Source organism: Camelina sativa, chromosome 6 (genome assembly GCF_030686135.1).
Source record: "Camelina sativa cultivar CO46 ecotype springtype chromosome 6, ASM3068613v1".
Classification (NCBI taxonomy): domain Eukaryota; kingdom Viridiplantae; phylum Streptophyta; class Magnoliopsida; order Brassicales; family Brassicaceae; genus Camelina; species Camelina sativa.
This window is the reverse complement of record NC_141885.1, coordinates 28,456,522-28,477,321: the sequence shown is the minus strand read 5'-3', so window position 1 is coordinate 28,477,321 and position 20,800 is coordinate 28,456,522. Positions and strand designations below refer to the sequence as shown.

General features: G+C 39.2%; 1 protein-coding gene, 1 non-coding gene and 1 pseudogene across 3 annotated transcripts; all 3 read left to right on the top strand.

Annotated features, from left to right (window-relative positions):
* The first annotated feature begins 984 nt into the window (after window positions 1–984).
* LOC104793731 (receptor-like serine/threonine-protein kinase SD1-8) lies at window positions 985–4,115 on the top strand (annotated as a pseudogene). Its single transcript, XR_015560461.1, has 9 exons — window positions 985–1,000; window positions 1,150–1,314; window positions 1,384–1,474; window positions 1,554–2,219; window positions 2,330–2,628; window positions 2,760–2,970; window positions 3,063–3,303; window positions 3,420–3,570; window positions 3,671–4,115. The product of XR_015560461.1 is annotated as a receptor-like serine/threonine-protein kinase SD1-8 (transcript).
* An 8,462-nt stretch (window positions 4,116–12,577) lies between these two features.
* Window positions 12,578–12,684, top strand: LOC147943076 (small nucleolar RNA R71). The gene has a single exon (XR_015560580.1). It is a non-coding gene; the product is annotated as a small nucleolar RNA R71 (small nucleolar RNA).
* Window positions 12,685–16,592: 3,908 nt separating this feature from the next.
* On the top strand, window positions 16,593–20,774 carry LOC104699499 (histidine kinase CKI1-like). The gene is made up of 7 exons (XM_019246462.2): window positions 16,593–16,649; window positions 16,955–17,197; window positions 17,304–17,972; window positions 18,094–18,472; window positions 18,580–19,151; window positions 19,222–20,454; window positions 20,541–20,774. The coding sequence occupies exons 1-7, from the start codon at window positions 16,593–16,595 to the stop codon at window positions 20,772–20,774; spliced, it is 3,387 nt and encodes a 1,128-aa protein (XP_019102007.2).
* Window positions 20,775–20,800: the final 26 nt, after the last annotated feature.

Below are 20,800 nucleotides of genomic sequence, written 5' to 3'. Positions count from 1 at the left end.
AATAAATGATTGATTTTGGACAATAAATTCCAAATATATTTCTCTATCAAATAAGATAACACTTTAATAATTATTATATAATTGTTTATTACATAATATATTTTCAAATGATACATGTGTAAATTTCATATGAATTCACTTTGAAATAATTGTATGTCAAAATGATTTTAATGACAACTGAAAGTCGTACTAAAATCGATAGATTACATATATAATCAAATATTAGTAAAAAATTTGATTTGTTTCGTTTTATAACAAAGAGATAAAGAAGAAGAAAAAAATATGCAGTTTTATTAGATTTCAAGATTAGCGAGACCCATGAAAAGCCCAAAGATCTGTTTTTTTTTTTTTTTTAATGTTAAAAGCGGTCCGGGTACCCGAATTAGTGGAATCTCGAACGGGTTTATCTTCATCGGGTTAGACTTGAAGGGGAAAAAATTGCAGTGTTACTTTCTCCTCTTTCACTTCTGAGAGAAGTAAAAAACCTTTAAAATCTCAAAGTCGATTCTTCTCTAGCTCTCTCTAAAATCAACCAGATTCTCTTTACGTACACTGCTTCGCTCACTTTGATTGAACAATTTGGATGGGGTTTGATTATTGGATCTCTTCCTCGAGGGTTTGCAAATTAAAGAAGAGCCTTTTCGGGTAAAATTGAGTTTTTTTTTTTTTGGTTGGTTAAATCAAAGACCCTCCTTGATTAGATTCTTCTTTGTTTGTCTTCCCTTTTGCTAATCGTCTTCTAAAATGTAGTTTATGTAATCAATTTTTTCTTCGTTAGTGTTGTTTCTGTTTGTTTATTTGAGTGAGTGATGTTTGATTACAAGTAAAAATAGTTAAAAGGAGTTTTGCTGGTTTGTGTAAACCGAGTTTGTAAAGGGATTCCCAGGTTTTAGATTCCCAAATTTTTGAATCAAACGGTTTTAGAACAAAATGTAGTTGGGGCATTCCTTACCCACCCCCCATACCGTTTTTTAAATTAGGTCGATGACTTTGAGAATTTGTGAAATGGGGGATAAAGAAGTTTCTTTTTTAGAAAGAAGAAAAAACCTAACTTCTGAAATCGATAGATATCAGATTTCAGATATTCCGCAGTGGTGGTTAACTTGTTGATCCTCGTACTTGCTTCTTCTTTTGGTGTTATTGATACAGATTCCTTTTATGTTTCAAGAAACACAAGTCTCGTTTCTCCTGGCGGTGGTGTCTTCGAGCTCGGGTTCTTCAGTTCTCGTTGGTATTTCGGGATATGGTCACAAGAAAATCCCTAAGAGAACCTACGTTTGGGTTGGGAACAGGGACACACCTGTCTACAACTCCTAACGCAACTCTCGAAATCTCTGGTCGTTCTCCGCGATAATAACCGCATCATCTGGGATACTCTCTCAGAGAAAAAAGGAGAGATCTCCGGAGCTGGTGGCGGAGCTCCTGGCTAACGGAAATTTGGTGCTGAGATACTCGCAAAGCATGGACCCAAGAGGTTATTTGTGGCAGAGTTTTGTGATCCATCCGACACGTTACTTGAGAATCCAGCAAGAGGAGACTACATCTTTGAACACATCTTGAGAATCCATCCGACACGTTACTTCCGGGTATGAAATTTCCTAGGATTTTCATCTCCGAGGGAGAGGAAGCTATCAAAAAGTATCGGAGCGGCGGTTGGAATGGTATCGAATTCGCTGACGTTCCCATGGTTTTCAATTCAAGTAATCAAGATGGTCAGACGTCTTTTTTGTTTCAAGACACCAACCCTTATTCTAGAGTCACATTGACGTTCAGAGGTATTTTGATGTGGTATACGTGGGATATAACATCACAAGAATGGATCACTCGATGGAGTGCACCAATTACAAATTGTGATCAGTATAACCATTGTGGCACCAACAGTTACTGCGACGGGAACATGTGTAAGTGCATCAAAGGGTTTGAGCCAAACATCGCAGGAGGAGGATGTTTTAGAAAAAAACCGCTGAGCTGCGATAGCAACAGGTTTTGTCTCTTCACCAGAATGAAGTTGCCGGATACAATGGATGCAAATATATATACCTCACACGAAAAGAAAAGTTGTCGTCATATGTGTATCAATGACTGCCACTGCACGGCTTATACACTGATTGTCTATCAAAATGGCACTTTATCATCAAACTGTGTGACTTGGAGCAAAGACCTCGTGGATGTTCAAACTTACGCCCAAGCAGGTCAAGATTTGTACATCAGACTCAATGGTATATATATAGAGATATTGCTTTCTCACAAATTGTTTTCATTCACATTTTCGCTTTTAAGTATTAATTCTTGTTCACTTAGTATATATATTTTTGTTATTGGGTTCCAGGAAAGAAGAAGAACAAAAAGTGGCTTATCATAGGTCTGAGCGTTGGAGCCGCTGCTGCTCTCATCATCATTATAATTGTGGTACTGGTTTGTATTTGGAAAAGGAAACAAAAGTTAGCAAGAGCGACTGCAGTAAATGAAAATGTTATGGAATCGCAAACCGAAGAAAATATCTTTGGAGCAGAGGATATAGGGACTCCGCAACTTCCACCCATGGATTTTGGAACAATATTAAGCGCCACAGAGAACTTCTCTGATGCTAATGAGATTGGACATGGTGGATTCGGTACTGTATATAAGGTATAAAGAAGACATCATTTGGCTTTTTTTTATAAAAGTTTGGCACTTCAATTTCTCAATATACTTATGTTATTATAAGATTGGGATTTTTGCATATGATTTTTTCTTCTTTTTTTTTGTTGTTGTTGTAGGGATGTTTACCTAGCGGGCAAGCAATTGCGGTGAAAAGACTCTCTGAGATCTCAAGACAAGGGACTGTGGAGTTCAAAGCCGAGGTGATGTTAATTGCAAACCTCCAATATATCAATCTAGTTAGACTTCTTGGTTGGAGCGTTCACGAGGATGAGAAGGTCTTGGTATATGAATACCTAGAAAACGGAAGCCTCCACCATCGACTTTTTGGTGACTTCTTTATACAATATATGATATAATAATTAAGTTAACATCCTTATTATTATTTTAATTTATCGAATTGTTTTCTAACCGCGTTATAGGTGGAGGCCAAAACTCATGTGAGCTGAACTGGCAGAGGAGATTTGACATAATTAAGGGCATCGCTCAAGGACTTGCGTATATGCAAGAAGGTTCGCGAGACATGATTATTCACAGGGATCTTAAGCCAGGTAACATCTTGCTTGATAGAGGTATGATCCCCAAAATTTCAGATTTCGGGTTGGCAAGAATCTGTGACAGGAGCGAGAGAGAGACTAAAACTACGAAGCCGTCTAGTACTTAGTAAGCAATCAATCAAAAACTTTGGTTACCTCTCTCAAACTAACTACATGTATATCTATATGGTTTTGTTTCAATTAAAGTTAAAGTTTGAAAAAGTTCTTCCATGCATTATGCAGTGGTTACATGTCTCCGGAGTAGGCAGAGAATGGGTGGTATTCAACAAAGTCAGATATCTTTAGCTTCCGGGTGATACTCCTTGAGATTGTTACTGGGAAGGAGAACAGAGCCTTTTCATACACGCTGTGCAGCACTAATCTTCTAAGCTATGTAAGAGTTTTATTTTATTTATTTATATATATTGTTAGTTATTAGTACTTCCCATATATATAAAAAAACTAACAAGCAATGGCCTGGTTCTCGTGAACAGATTTGGACCAACTGGAATGACGATAACTGGGAGGATACTGTTGATCAAACCATACGAGACTCATCATCATCATTTCAGAAACAACAAGTCCGAAGATGCCTAGAAGTTGGTCTCTTGTGTGTTCAGCAAGATGCAGAGGACAGACCAACTATGTCGTCGGTGTTATTGATGCTTGTTAATGATACAGCTGCCATCCCGAGCCCTAAACTTCCTGGTTTTTTCAGGGCTGAGGGTCACAATGAGGCTTCCATAACGTCTGGTTCTTTAATATCTACGGCCATAAGATACTCCTCCTCGACATCACGCCCCAGTTATTAAATCGTTTTGTTAATCTGTAATATCTTCATGCTTCTATATATGCTGCTATATATGATATTGCTGTTCAAGACGATTGATATTTACAATTTCCAAGTAATAAAGAGACCTTGCATGTGGTTACATTGAATGGTTATGCACTTATGCTTCTTAATTGATGTTATTCTGATTAGATAGAGATAGATCATTTTCATATTTCTTAAACAATAAGAGAGATCAGGCATACCTCTCAAAAGGGTTTAAGCGTACCACCAAAACTAAAGAAGGAAAGATAGAATTTGTTTTAAGTGTAATATTACTACGGTGGCCTTTCTATCTTTCAGAAGAAAGTAATTGAACGCACCAGGACCTCAGATACTTATTGAATTATCTGAATTATGTCAATATGTATTGTCTTTATTTGATTTTATCACCAATGCCTATTTTTTCCTAATAAACTTATATCTTTAAAGATAAATTCATTAGCTGATTGTAAATACCAAATGCACAACAAAGCTACCATTCACTTTAACTCTTTTTAAAAGCATGCATTTTATTAAACAAAACAAAATCTTCTACATTCCCTTTTCTTCTTTTTTCCATAAATCTTCTCTTCTCATCTAAAAAATGAACAGGTTGTTTAGTGGAGATATGAGTATTCGTTCGTTGGTTTATTGATACATGTATTACAGAATAAAGTCGACGCTACTGAAGTTCATATATTCTTAGTTTTGTAAACTTTTAGTCTCTTACAATTTTCTAGCATATCCGGTTTTCCTGTTTTTGATCTGTTTGATAACTAGGCGTGCCATTTTCTTTTTTTGTGTGGCTAATGTTTTCAACTCTCAAATGTGTAGATTTTATTTTTTGATTTTTCTTCAGAATGTTCGATTAGATGTTGAAACGAAACGGATGATGTTGTATTTTGGCATTGCTTATGTTGTGTTCTTATAAGTGTGGTATCGAATTTCAGAGAATCTCTGATTTACAATCAACCATTTCAAAACGTTTTTTTTAATCCTAATCAACGATTATTATTATTAATTCATGATAAGGTCCCAATCAGAGTTTGAGAGAACAAACGACACAAGAGGTTTTAACAAATTATTTCTTATCATAATATTGTAGAAGTATTTGTACATGTCGCGTCTAGATCCTAGAATATAGAAGATATACATAAATCAAGATTTAACCTAATCTCTAAAAGAAAACAACAAACACAATCTACTTAATTAAGGAGAGAATTTGGCTTATTAGGACATATGGGCTGTTGAAGTATCTAGGGCCCATCAATTTAGTAAGCATAATGATTCTTCGCCCTTCAAAAGGCGTTCTTCTCCACACCAAAGGGTTTCTTGATCTTTCACTACCCAAAAAAAAAAAAAAAAGAAGAAGGGTTTCTTGATCTTCAATTCAATGATTATGAAAGACTCGTACTTGGCATGTATAGCCACCGACACATTATTCACCATATTAATCCTGTGACTCTGTTGATTACGTATGCACCCACTCTTCTAGATTTATGGGTTTCTGTGACATTTTGTAAATTGTATTTCTTCAGTCTCGAGACATAGATTTTGTTGGAGATGAGCCTCGGTTCGGTTTGGTATTGGTCTGGTTAACTAAACTTACCATCTGGTTTGAGTTAACTTGGTGATGAAGATGCGTGGGCACAGAGCTGGCGTTAACTCGGGAATGTTCCACAAAATCAGTCGATGCGTATATTGTTTTCCTTATTTGGTAGAGATACGAATCAGAGAAGAGCTAAAGGATCGATGTTGATCAATCTATATATGTACATGTGAAAGTAAAACATTGTTCATAATCAAGAAAGACCCTTGAGCCTCTGTTTCTTTCATGGTATCAGAGCCTGAAAAATAAAATCTGAATTTTTCTTGAAACGACGAACAACGAACGAAGATGGCTGAAGGTGACCAACAGATGCATCTTGGAAGAGTTCCTCCGAACCCGAACACGACCCCGACCGTGGAAGGTTCTCTGTAATGAATGGACCAAATTAAAGCTTCAACAACTCAAATCTGAGTTGGCGTGTTGTAAGCAACGAGGGCTTACAATTGAAACATACTATGGGAAGCTGACAAAGATTTGGGACAGTATGGCGAGTTTTCGTCCATTACGCGTCTGCAAGTGTGGCCATTGTGTGTGTGATGTGGGTGCGCTCTTCAAGAGAAGGATCGTGAAGAGGACAAGGTTCATGAGTTCTTGTCTGGGCTTGATGATGCTTTGTTTCGGACAGTGAGGTCGAGTCTTGTGTCGCGTATTCCGGTACAACCATTAGAGAAGGTGTACAATATTGTGAGACAAGAAGAAGATTTGATCAAAAATGGTGGCAAAAGACTGGATGAGCAACCACATGTGAATGCTTTAGCTGTACATATGAAAGCTCTGGAAGAAGCAAAACCGTGCCATTTGGGACTTGTAATAAACATATATACTTTGCTCATTATCCAAACATAAAATGAGCAAGTATATATGTTTATGTTTCTATTTTTTTCGGATGATTTGTGTTTTTTTTACATTGGACACATTTTATGGATCATGATTTAAAGTTAATAAATGAGCTCATGACTTTGGAACATTTCTATTTATAATGTCACTATGTCGGCCAAAACAGAATTAACAATGGAGTTTATAATTTTTTTTGGACACAGATATACTTCTATTAAGATTAAGATGTGCTTACAACAACACAAATTATGATCTCTTTGCCAAATATATATCTCTATCAAATAAGATAACTTTTTAATAATTATTATATAATTGTTTATTACTATAATATATTTGTGTACATTTTTTACAGGCATTACTTAAACATTATCAAAAAGAATTTGCCGAAAAAATATTATTAGCTAATATTATCATATGATATTATGATACATGTGCAAATTTTCTATTAATTTAGTGAGAAATTAATTATACGTCTAAATATTATATTTACTAAATTACAACTAAATAATAGTAAAATGTGATTCGTTTTGTTTCATAGTTAACGAGATGAAAAAGAAGAAAAAATAAAATTTTATATTTAAGAAAAAATTAAAACAAAACTTATAGAAAAATAAGTTTATATTTTGAGATTAGCGCGAGTAATCTAAGATATATAATTATCAAATGAAAGAAAAAAAAAAAGAAAATATTTTTTTTTTTGTTTTTTTTTGAAAAAAACGAAACTAAAGTGACAAAATTTCCCTCCGGTCGGTCGAATACAACATCGCTTCATTTGTTCATAACTTCATACCATCATTTTATAATACTATATATATAATTTTTTACTGTATACTGTATAAGGAAGCTGTCGTCGGACCAGCAAATACTCCGGCGGAAGCGAGGCGTTTACCGGTTTGAAGCAGAACCATGGCATCCTTCAGTAGTCCTAGATGGCAACAAGCTTGCCCCAACACTACATTCCTCCATCATTGCCCTTGTTGCTAGCTTGTCACATTCTTTAAAAATCCCCCTGCCATCGGAGGAAGACGCTTTGGAGAGAAGCTTGGCTCCGTCAGAGGAAGAGCCTTCCGATAAAGCGGATCCTCCTCCTTCGTCTTCGAGACTGGGGGATATAATCCTGAAGCATCTCGGCAACTTCCTTGAAACGACCAAGGAAGAGCAGAGATCTAGCCTTAAGCTCCCATGGCAGTTTCCAAACGCGGCGATATCAGTAAAGCTGCGTCTAGTAGATTGATAACACAGAGTTTTAAACCCTATTTTCCTACTGCAAGTGCACAACAAAGAAGTAGTACTTAGGGGTCGAATCCCACGAAGACCAAGTTTTACTCTATGGTTCTATTGGTTCAATTTCAAGCTAAGACAATTCAAAGTTGGTTTTTGGTAACAATTAAGCGATTAAAACGGTATAAAAAGGCAATAAACAAAACACTAGATCAGGGGTAATTCTTGGGAATTTCAGAGATAGCAACCAAACAACTATTCAGGGCATAGATTAAGTACCAGTCTAGAACTCAAACATAAATATAAACTGATCCACTGTCGTGGCATCAATAACTCTATCTGATCGATTCTGTGCGGAAACGCGGAGCACGTGCTCAGACATCCGGAGCACATGCTCGGCGGTCCATAAACCCTAAACTGTCGTTTGAGCCCAGAATCGCAGACAAGCATTAAAGAACAGGAATGATAAGTTCACAAATCACCTACACATCAACTTTCGCAGGTCTAGGATAATTTGCCCACTAATGTCTTTTCTAGCAACCTATTACACTTTTGATGAATAGATATACCTAGAATCATAGATTGGGTGATCAAATCAACCTAAGCATTAAGTCTAACAATAGTGAAGACAATCGATTATATAAAGCCCTATTTGTGTTCTGTTGCTAACCCATGAAACCCCTTTTGAAACCCCTAATCTAGCAAAGAAAACTACTCAGACATAGAGAAATGAATAGCCAACATAGATGAGAAATTCAATAGCATCAAAATAAAAAGGGTTCAGAGATTGCTTCACAAAGTAGCCGCTCTTCCTCTCCCTCCCACAAAAACGTCGCTCCAAAACCAAAAAGAAAAAGTATATTCTCTCCCCTAAAAGCCCTAGGTTAAATAGCATACAAGTAGAGAAAAATAAGGAAAGAATCCAAATCCAAATCTTCCTATTAAAAAGCGATCTCAGCCCTCTTTCTCTCACAAAGGATCGCCTAAAATAAGGGGAATTAGGCAGGGAATCGGCGCCTAGATGCTTGCCACGTGTCGTCATGAATCCGTAGAGTTGGGAGCATGTGCTCGGAAATCGGGAGCATGTGCTCCTGGGTCTAAAATCAGCTTTTCTGCTCCGATTGCTCCTGCTGTTCCAATCCTTGCTTTTAGCTTCCTAGCTTCTTATTATAACCTGAAAAGGACTCAAACAACTACAAAACTATCAAATAAACGGGGTCAAAGTGAGTCAAAACCGTAACATATCAACTCCCCCGAACTTAGATCTTTGTTTGTCCTCAAACAAACTCAAACCAAGCGCCAAGAGAGCCAAGGTGGAAACTCGCAAAAATCTCAGAAACCGTGAGTAGACCATGACCTGCAGACCACATGTGTTAGAACAAGCTATACCAAAAACTTCTCCAGCAAACATCTCCAAAACCAGAACCATAATTGGCAATCAAACCCAGAAAAAGATCACTTTCCAGACAAAGACTCTTTACATTCAGTTAAAATTGGCGTGAGCTTCTCATTAAGGGCATTAAGCTAGTGAAATCGAGGCTTGGTAGATAAAATGCTGTTTTAATGGTGGGGCTATAGAGTGTTTAGGGGTTACCATTACTTCGAAAGAGATGCAGGATATCGCACAAAATGGTAAGGGAGAGTGGACTCATTGATGTCCACAACCTCTAATCGCTCTCCTCTTCTTATCTTCTCAAACTCAGCCTCTCTTTTCTCCTCAGGGTACAACGCATGCTCGAGGATGTGTAACACTAGCTCTGGTCCCTTTCCATCATCCTTAAACGTTTTTTTTTTTTATAGATGAGAAATTGAAGGATGATGGGGGATCTTCTTCTGATATTGCCCCTGGAGCATGCGGACCGTATCCTAGGCTCTCTCTCTGCTCAAAACAACTCGCGGACTCGGATGTATATAATTTCGGAGCAGGTGCTCGCTGGGTTGGAGCACGTGCTCTGTCCGTCCGGCTCTTTCCTCTTTGGTTCTCCAGCAAGAGCGAGTTAGAGATTGTGTCAGTCCTGCTCTCCCCGACCGTTTTGCACATAGCTGCACAGAATGAGAAAACAAAAATACAAGTGCAAGTGGTTTGAAAGGAGGTTAGGCTCGGGGTGGGTACTAACTTAAAATGAGCTAGCTATTCAGGATCAGCAAGATTGGCAAAATGAATAAGAAGTCCTGAATATGTGACACGTTCCCTATCCTAATGCCCAAAACGAGAAGAATTTAAATCCGGTTAGGTTCCAATAAAGTAGAGTCTAAGTCTTTCCGGTGAAACCTTATTGGGATGAAGCTTTTCTGGCCAGGAGAAGGGTCCGAATGTGAAGAGGTATTAGCTCGTCTCTGTACTCTTAGTTCTGCAACAATGGTCACTAGGAAAAACGGTCAAACTCACAAATGGTTAAAAACATCACAGATTTCGGTCCTAATTCCCACAAGTTTTGGTTCGACTCACATGACAAACTGACTCAATAAAAAGAAAGATAAAGAAAACAAGTGTCATAGGTGACCCTCCCCCGGACTTACTTCACACCGTCTCCGGTGTGAAAATAAGCCAAAGAGAGACCTAGACAAGAAGAAAAATAAAGATAACAACAAAAAAGGAAAAGAAAATAAGGCGGATAGAACAATGATGGTGTGTGTAACCGTGATCAGACGTCGGAATCGTCTGGGCTCTCGCTCTCCGAACGGGCAAGGCGGCGCCTCCGACGTGGTGGATAATAAAGCAATTTAGTCTCAAAAGTCACTGAAATCGGTCTGGGCTTGGTGGGTCTGGGCCTGAAATTCATTAAACTTACCTGGCCCAATCGCTCTTCTCTTTTTCTTCATTTGTTCTCAGTTCGCCGAGCATGTGCATCGGGTTGCTCGCGTCCTGCGAGCATGTGCTCCGCATCTTTTTTTCTTTTTTTCTCAGTTCGCCGAGCATGTGCATCGGGTTGCTCGCGTCCTGCGAGCATGTGCTCCGCATCTTTTTTTCTTTTTTTCTTAGTTCGCCGAGCATGTGCATCGGGTTGCTCGCGTCCTGCGAGCATGTGCTCCGCGTCTTCTTCCAACATTCCTTCTGCCTTTGTCAAGGCAACCTCTAACGGGTCGAGAGTGAGAACTTCATCGGTAACCTCATGTGCAACCTCTGAACCATCATCAACCACAAAAGTCTGACCATCTATCATAGGTTTCTTGAGCAGCTTATTCATCTCAAACCTTGCAATCATATCCCCCAGCTGGAGATCGATCGCTCCCCCTTGCACATCTATAAACGCACCAGCTGTGCATAAGAATGATCTACCTAAGATCAGGGGGTCACGTGGTTCTTCTTCAAGTTCCAGAACCACAAAATCTGCTGGGATAAGCGTGTCCCCTATCTGGACATGTAAATCCTCCAACACTCCTATGGAGCGCTTGGTGGATCTATCCGCGAATACTAACGAAATCCGTGTAGACTTGAACTTCGTGTATCCCAGCCTTTTAGCCACTGAATATGGCATAAGGTTCACACTGGAACCTAGATCACAGAGGGAGTTTGCAAAAATCGTTTTACCGATTCTCACGGATAAGACAAATCGCCCTGGATCATCTCTCTTCTTTAGCACCTTGTTTTGCAGCACAGCACTGCACTCTCTTGAAACCATCATCACGTTCTCTTCCTCTGACACTCTCCCAGAAACCAACCCTTTCACATATCTCTTCAAAGCAGGTATCATTTGAACATCATCAGCTAGGGGTAGTTTTACCGTCAATTCTCTCAACATTTCCTTGCACTTTGCATCCTCCAAATCCTTGCGAGATTTCTTAGGAGGGACAGGGTAAGGAACCCTAGGGGTGTACACGCGTGTAGGAGGTACCTCAGTAGGAACGGTCTGATCGGGAGTCGGGAGCACGTGCTCGCTGGGTGGGAGCACATGCTCGCCGGATGCTTCGGCTTCTTTTTGACTCAACGGTGGAGTCTCAGCAGCATGTTGAGGAAGGTATTCTTCAGCAATACCCTTGCCCTTGTCAAGCCTAGCGGATGGTGCTTCTCTAGGGGGTAACTTCTTTCCTCCCCTTAGCTCAATCGCATATACATACTCGTTTCGCGGGTTTGCTTCTCTTTTTCCGGGCAGAGTCCCAAGAGTTCTTTTCACGGCTTCAGCAGTCTGTGCAACCTGAACATCAAGCTTCTTCACATGTGACATTACTGCCTCATACTTCCCATTAAGGTCATTGTACATGGTATCGACCTTAGCGTTGATTTCCACTAAAGCTTTTTGTTGATTCACCAAGAGTTGTTGCATCATGTTTTTCAGCTCATCCTGAGAGCTGCTAGCAGATGAAGGTCCCAACTGCTGGTTAGTGTAAGGCAGTGCTTGCTGAGCGCTTGTATATGCCTGCTGGTTCCCCCCTTGGAAACGGTTTTGAGTGGGCACAAACTGTTTGCCTTGGAAGTTGTTTGAGAAGGTTTTCTGATAACCCATCTGATTCTGAGCTCCTTGCTGCGGATACACCTGATCCTGAGGGTTCTCCACGTTGGTGCTTCTATAGGACAAATTTGGATGGCTTCTGTAGTTTGGGTTGAAACCCCTGTTCTGCACAAAACCTTGCCCAATCACATAATTAACCTCCATCGTGTCATCCTCTCCATCACAAATCTCTTGAGCTAGCGGCATGTCCCCGGTCTCATCGACAAAATGGACAGTTTTCTGGCTCCCCTTCAGAAGAAGGTGCACCTTGGCTGTCAACTCATTAATCTTTTGCGTATCAACACTGTTGACCTTCATGGACCTGTCATACTCAGGGGCCTTGTTGCTGGAGCTTGCAGCTAGGTTCTCAATCAACTGATATGCTCCTTCCTTAAACTTTGTCATAAAATCCCCATTGCTGGCCGAGTTGAGAACGTTTCTGTAGTCCCAGTTAACTCCATCATAGAAAATGCCCAGGATCTGTTCATCACTGAATCCATGGTGCGGACACTCTCTACGGTACTCTTTGTACCTCTCCCAAGCCTCGCAGAAGGCTTCTCCAGTGTGCTGTTGGAACGATGAAATCTTGTTCCTCAGGGCAGCGGTCTTAGCCTTGGTGTAGAAATGGTCCAGAAACGCAGACCTACACTGTTCCCATGATGTCAGAGACCCAGGTGGCAATGACTTCAGCCAACGTGAAGCTTTATCCGCAAGAGAGAAGGGAAAGAGCTTGCACTTCAGAAAGTCTGGCGGTATCCCATTTGAACCAGTGGTGCTACATATCTCCTCAAAATTCTCGATGTGGTCCATCGGAATCTCAGCTGGAAGATCATGAAATAGGTGCTGCTTCACTAGAGAGATCATCTGTGGCTTGATCTCAAAATCTTGTCTCGGGATGGCGGGAGGAACAATCGCTGCTCGGTTGGTGTAGAACACATGCGGGTTGTCCTTGTCCCCAATGGACGGTTGTGGCGGCGCGGCTCTTTCGTGTTGAGCACGAAGCAACTGTCCCAATTGTTGTCGAAGTTGCTGCAACTCGGCAGCCATATCCTCATTGTTTCTGTTGTCACCCATGTTGACGGATTGAAACTTTCTGTTCTTGCGGTTTGTTCTTTCTGCCAAAGAGAGCTCTGCGACTGACAAAGCAACTAATTCTTCGGTGTTGTTTCTTCTTGTAGATCTTCTTGACATGCACCTGAAACACACGCAAAGAAGAAGCAGAAAGACAAATCAGTAAGGTCTTAGTCTAGTAATTTCGCCGAAAACCAAAGGTAAAAAATTTGGTCCCCGGCAACGGCGCCAAAAACTTGATAACACAGAGTTTTAAACCCTATTTTCCTACTGCAAGTGCACAGCAAAGAAGTAGTACTTAGGGGTCGAATCCCACGAAGACCAAGTTTTACTCTATGGTTCTATTGGTTCAATTTCAAGCTAAGACAATTCAAAGTTGGTTTTTGGTAACAATTAAGCGATTAAAACGGTATAAAAAGGCAATAAACAAAACACTAGATCAGGGGTAATTCTTGGGAATTTCAGAGATAGCAACCAAACAACTATTCAGGGCATAGATTAAGTACCAGTCTAGAACTCAAACATAAATATAAACTGATCCACTGTCGTGGCATCAATAACTCTATCTGATCGATTCTGTGCGGAAACGCGGAGCACGTGCTCAGACATCCGGAGCACATGCTCGGCGGTCCATAAACCCTAAACTGTCGTTTGAGCCCAGAATCGCAGACAAGCATTAAAGAACAGGAATGATAAGTTCACAAATCACCTACACATCAACTTTCGCAGGTCTAGGATAATTTGCCCACTAATGTCTTTTCTAGCAACCTATTACACTTTTGATGAATAGATATACCTAGAATCATAGATTGGGTGATCAAATCAACCTAAACATTAAGTCTAACAATAGTGAAGACAATCGATTATATAAAGCCCTATTTGTGTTCTGTTGCTAACCCATGAAACCCCTTTTGAAACCCCTAATCTAGCAAAGAAAACTACTCAGACATAGAGAAATGAATAGCCAACATAGATGAGAAATTCAATAGCATCAAAATAAAAAGGGTTCAGAGATTGCTTCACAAAGTAGCCGCTCTTCCTCTCCCTCCCACAAAAACGTCGCTCCAAAACCAAAAAGAAAAAGTATATTCTCTCCCCTAAAAGCCCTAGGTTAAATAGCATACAAGTAGAGAAAAATAAGGAAAGAATCCAAATCCAAATCTTCCTATTAAAAAGCGATCTCAGCCCTCTTTCTCTCACAAAGGATCGCCTAAAATAAGGGGAATTAGGCAGGGAATCGGCGCCTAGATGCTTGCCACGTGTCGTCATGAATCCGTAGAGTTGGGAGCATGTGCTCGGAAATCGGGAGCATGTGCTCCTGGGTCTAAAATCAGCTTTTCTGCTCCAATTCAACTCCTTTCTGCTCCGATTGCTCCTGCTGTTCCAATCCTTGCTTTTAGCTTCCTAGCTTCTTATTATAACCTGAAAAGGACTCAAACAACTACAAAACTATCAAATAAACGGGGTCAAAGTGAGTCAAAACCGTAACATATCATAGATGAAGAGCTTAAGCAACGTCGTTTTGCATCCTCACTTGCCATTAAAGTTCTTGCATCCTTAATATACTTATCAACAACCTGAGCAAGGGGTGGTGGCAATGTGGGATTAGATGGGGAGACAATGAATAAAAAATGTTTCAATCTCATCGATAAATATTTTTGTTTGTTACTTTACTTACTGTATATAGCAAGAGTAAAAGAGATAAGAGTATTTATTTTGTCAAAATTAAGTCTTCATCTTTGTTTTCAACGTTATAAACAACGTAATATCGATCAAAAAGACACTGGTTCATCATCCATTTGATTATCAAAATTTGATAATTTGCATAAACCAAAGTGAAGTGGTGCAATGACCCCATGCTTCTGAAAATTTCTCAGCCAAACTTTTATTTTTACTAGACATGCAGTGTCGAGATCTTAGCTAGTCCGACGTTGATCTCCATAATTAAAAGTCAAATATATAGATATGATATATCTACACGTTTGCCATCTTCTGTTCACTCAAATTCATACAAAGGTTAATTTTATCGTTTTCATTAGCCCTTCCTCTGGACTTCATATAGCTAGAAGAAATATAATACAGACATAGGTTGCATATAAACTCTTTTAAAGCTATGTTTCCGTTTCTAAAACGTTTCACAAACGGAAACTCGCGAAAATACGGAAATAAGTTACAGAAATACGATTCTTAAAAAATCTATGTTTGGAAACACGATGGAAACTCCATTCCGTTTTGGAAATACGATGAAAACTCTTTGTTAGCTTAGAAACTTAATAAATAAAATAATTTTAAAATATATATATTCATAATACATATAATATATAATATTATTAGTGTTTAATTCAACTATTTAATATTTATGTTTTGAACTTGTGTTGTTTCAAATATTCCTTTTGATATAGGTTTTAATGTTTGGTGTTTTATTATGTATGTATATATACATACGTTTCCAAAACGTTTCTACTTCTTAATTTTAGAAAAAAATCGTTTCTCGTTTCTGAAACGTCTCGCTTTCGCGTATCCATTTCCGTTTCCATACAACTAGAGAGAGTATTTCTTCTGTGCGAAATCTAATTAAGTACTACAATATTTGGTTTGTAGTACTTAATGACTAGAAATCCCTACAAAATAATGACCAGTACAATGATTTGTAGGGATTTTATGACGTTTAAAAATGAAAATATTTGGTTTTTATGTATAATCATTTTCATGAATATCGATTAAACGAAACAATATAAAATCCGATCGGATCGGATGCCTGCAGGGATCATTTCCTAAAATAAAATGATTGTTTTTATTTATTACCATGATTTGCTTGTATTAACCTTCCTTTTCCCCTTTGCAATACATAAGATATATATTCATAAAATATTCTTGATATTATAATTGCACTTGAGTTTAAGATTTTGTTTGGTGGAAGATCTATATATATATATATATATATATATATATATATATATATATCTGTATGTATAGTATTCTACACCTTTTTATTTTTCGTCTTCATATATAGTATATTATATATGCATGTATACATTTTCAAAGGGGTATATGTGATATAGATTTGTTCCTTCAAAATGTTCTTCATCTAGCACAGGTGAAAAGCGTGCCCGGACATCTCTAGTTTCAGATTCGATCGGTATCTAGTGATAACAAGTCTTCAAACTTGGCGTTATGCCCGGATGTGGTTGCATCTTCTTTCCCAGTTTCTCAACAGTATAAGGAACCTCAACTTCCTAGCATAAGCCTGACTGCACCACACATAACGGTTGGACAGTAATGTTAAAAACAGCTTCTATGTTAAATCTAGCTCAATTCTAGATTAAAAATAATATATATAGAAATGAATCTTGGGGATCAATTTTTTTTTTGTCAAAAAGGGTTTCGACTTGCTCCGAGGAAGAAGAGAAGTGAGAATAGGCAAATTTACTCAAGTGATGGTGAAAGTTACAAAGCTTGTGACTTCACGTCCAATTGTGGTCTTCTGCGTCCTGGTAATTTTTATTTCTTCTAAATTAAACACATCATCGTTGGATGCTCTTTTGATTTTATTATAAAGAACAAGAAGACCTTAACTTAATAAATGTTTTGTTGTGTTCATACGATATATGATTCTAATCTCGTTTTTTTTTTTTTTGGTTTAAATCTTGTTTAGCTTGTATGTAAATTATGTATAATCTAGGTTTTGTTCTTTCTTCCATTTTCCTCGATGGAGTTTTTAGCTTAGGGCTTATTTATTTCAAATACCCAAGTACCAAAAAACTGATCATGTATATATTTTTATTGAATAAATTTGTAGGGATTTCTGGTCACTATTTTGGGGTGCATATCGACCTCGAATTGGCTAACAACAACGGAGAGCCTAATAAACGACGTCGCTTCATTCACTGAAGATCTCCGGTCAAGTCTAGTTTCGGAGTTTGAAAACATCGGAAAATTTTCATATCCCAAGACAAACTTATCTACAATTGGTTTAGCGGCAGTCATAGATTCTTCTTATCTCACTAACAACGATACTGGTTTCACAGACATTCAAACACAGGTTGTTAAAAGTCTCAGTTTTTTTCTTTGATCATAACCTTTGGGACTAATTTGAGTTAAAATAGTAATTGTAATTTTGTGCTGTTGTTGTTGTTCTTCTTCTTCAGATCGCACCATTGTTGTTTGAAGCATATTCAACGATCCCTCAAGTCTCGCAAGTTTCGTACATTAGTAGGGACGGTCTCTTGTTTTCTTTCATTAAAGCAGATTCAGACACAAGTGTCGCTGTTTTTGCCAATTCTTCGTCGAATTCTTCAAGTGGTGGAGACTACACTTGGTACACTCAAACCGTTGATCAGATAACCGGTCGTCTCAACGGGAACGCAACCAAATCTCAGCCGTTAGATGTAACCCACACAGATTGGTTCCAAACAGCACAGAGAAATAATTACACTACCGCCTTTCTTGGAACTAGTTTGGGAGGAGGAGACAACGAGACTCTGATTCAGAGCGCGGTTAGCTTGTTCAGCAAGAAAGGTGTTGTTTTGCTAGGGTTTTCGGTGAAGACTTTGACCGATGTTTTGAGCCGTCTGAGTCTACACGGCGAAGAGTTTTACATGTGGACAAAGTACGGGACGGTGCTTGTTCGTCAAGGTTCACTGAATGCTTCTCTCTTCATCTCCAATGGCTCGATTTGCTTCGGTGGTAGAGAATCTAAATCCGTCAGGTCTCAATGCATACCCGAAAATTGCAGTTCCAGTGGCTACGAGGTGGAGATCAAAAGATCAAAATTCCAAGCTTTTTGCTCTCATCTTGAAGTTTCTGGCGTTCCTCTGGTAAATGATGAAACGTTATTTATTTTTTCACTTCGATGTAGTAAAATGAATTCATCACTCCAGTGTTTCTCAGCTTCTTCTAATGGTTCTTTTTTTTTTTTTTTTTTTATGTCCGAACCAGAGATACACAGTCATGTTTCCAAACGATGGAGGAGCCACACGCATCAAGCACCAAGCGAAAAAGGCCTTGTATCAATTTTTTGTGGTGACGATATTTGTTGCCTTTGGTTGGCCTGTGTGGTTTGTGTTGTTTATGGTGCGAGCAACAAGAAGAGAGATGCATATGCGTGCAACGCTGATAAACCAAATGGAAGCAACACAACAGGCTGAGAGGAAGAGCATGAACAAGAGTCAAGCGTTTGCAAGAGCTAGCCACGATATTAGAGGTTCTCTTGCAGGGATCAAGGGTCTGATTGATCTATGTCGTGATAACGTTCATCCTGGATCCGACCTAGACACCAATCTCAAGCAAATGAATGTATGCGCCAAGGATTTGGTTGGTAAGACAACATCTGTCTGATTCTTTAGCCTTTTTCTTAATTAATGCCTTCTTCACTTTGTTCTCTAACAGAAAAAGTCTTACTCATGTTGTTAATTAAATGAACAGCTCTGCTCAACTCTGTTTTGGACATGAGCAAAATCGAAAGCGGGAAGATGCAGTTGGACGAAGAAGAGTTCAACTTGGCCAAACTTGTTGAATACGTCATTGATTTTTACCATCCCGTTGCGATGAAGAAAGGCGTTGATGTGGTTTTGGATCCGCACGATGGCTCCATTCTCAAATTCTCGAATGTGCGAGGAGATAGTGGCAAACTGAAGCAGATTTTGAACAATCTTGTCAGCAATGCTGTCAAGTTCACAGTCGACGGGCACATTTCGATCAGAGCTTGGGCTCAAAGGCCGGGTTCCAAAAGCTCTGTGGTCCTGGCATCGGGCCCTCAAGGAGTTGTGTCCAAGTTTTTTAAGTGTATGTTCTGCAAGAGTAAAGACCAGACAGAAATATCGAATTCCATAAGAAACAATGCCAACACGATGGAGTTTATGTTTGAAGTGGATGATACAGGTAAAGGGATACCTATGGAGATGCGTAAATCGGTGTTTGAAAACTATGTTCAGGTAAGAGAAACAGCTCAAGGACAACAAGGAACTGGACTAGGGCTTGGGATTGTGCAGTCTTTGGTAAGCAATTGAACTCAAAACCTTGGTTCTAAAACAGTGCATCTAAATGGTTTCCATTTCTGGTTTATAGGTACGTTTAATGGGAGGGGAGATAAGAATCACTGACAAGGCAATGGGAGAGAGAGGAACATGTTTCCAATTCAATGTTTTATTGACAACATTAGAGTCTCCAGTGAGTGACATGAAAGTGAGACAGGACATCGAAGCAGGAGGTGATTACATATCCACGCCCAACCTCGGGCTGACTGTAAACACTTCACTAGGAGGAGGTAGCATGAATATACGCAACCTGAGTCCTAGATTCAACAACTGTCTCACCTCAAGTCCAAAGCAAGAATGTTCTAGAGTGGTTCTCCTTTTAAAAAATGAAGAACGCAGAAGAGTTACTGAGAAATACATCAAGAATCTGGGGATTAAAGTTACAGTAGTGGAGAAATGGGAGCATTTGAGCTATGCATTGGAGAGACTTTTTGGATTTTCACCTCAGAGCTCCATGGGAAGAGCAGAGTGTAGCTTGTCATGTCCGAGCGCAAGGGAGTTACCTTTGATTGGCATGGATGGTATTGATTCAAGAAGCCAACTTCCTAAAAGGCGAAGCAACAGTTTCAATGCAGTTGTCCTTTTGGTGATTGATACAAAAACTGGACCATTTTTGGAGCTGTACGATGTTGTCAAGCAATTTCGTAGAGGCTTGCACCATGGAATAACCTGTAAAGTTGTTTGGCTTAACGAATCGAGCACCCGTGTAAATGAGAGAGGGGACATTAGTTGTTCCGGACCCTTGCACGGATCGCGTCTTACGGAAGTCTTGAAGATGTTGCCTGAATTTGGAGGAACTGGGGTAAAAGAAACAGGCACTGAGCTGCAAAGGGAATCACTGCTGAGACATTCTTTTGTTGCAGAGACATCACCAAAACATAATTTCCAAGAAGAGGGACCAAGCTCAGGGTTTAACAAAGAGTTAGGTAAGACAATAACGGCACCAACAGCTTCAGAGAGTGAGACTTTGTTCAAGTCAGTGCGTACCGGTGGAAAGCCTATTGGGAACCCAGAGGAAGAGCAAGGGACTTCCATGCCAAGTAACGATGAATTCTTGAGAGGAAAAAGAGTTTTGGTGGTCGATGATTGCAGGATAACAATCAAAGTTGCTACAGGAAGGCTGAAGAAGATGGGAGTCTCTCAGGTCAAACCATGCTACAGTGGAAAAGAAGCTGTGAGATTAGTCACTGAATGGCTTACACAACGAGAACAACAAGGATCAGTAAATAGGCTTCCGTTTGACTACATATTCATGGACTGTCAAGTAAGTTTAATGATTAACCCTCCATATAACATGTACAATCGCAAATATATATATAGGTCACTCTTAATAAGTGGTGTTCTGCACAGATGCCAGAGATGGATGGATACGAAGCAACTAGAGAGATCAGGAAAGTGGAGAAAAGTTATGGTGTGCATATACCAATTATAGCTGTATCTGGTCATGATCCTGGTTCAAGGGAAGCAAGAGAAGCCATACAAGCTGGAATGGACGGCTTTTTAGAGAAAGAAATGAAACAGGACCAACTTGCAAGCGTCATCAGAGAAGTCGAAAGCAAGATGAATGCACAAACAACTCTATAGTAACTAGCATTTTTTCTAATACCATT

Coding starts and splice junctions, on each gene's coding strand:
- LOC104699499 (XM_019246462.2), top strand. CDS start 16,593: ATGGTGAAAGTTACAAAGCTTGTGACTTCACGTCCAATTGTGGTCTTC. Junction 17,198..17,303: donor TCACAGACATTCAAACACAG/GTTGTTAAAAGT, acceptor CTTCTTCTTCAG/ATCGCACCATTGTTGTTTGA. Junction 17,973..18,093: donor AAGTTTCTGGCGTTCCTCTG/GTAAATGATGAA, acceptor TGTCCGAACCAG/AGATACACAGTCATGTTTCC.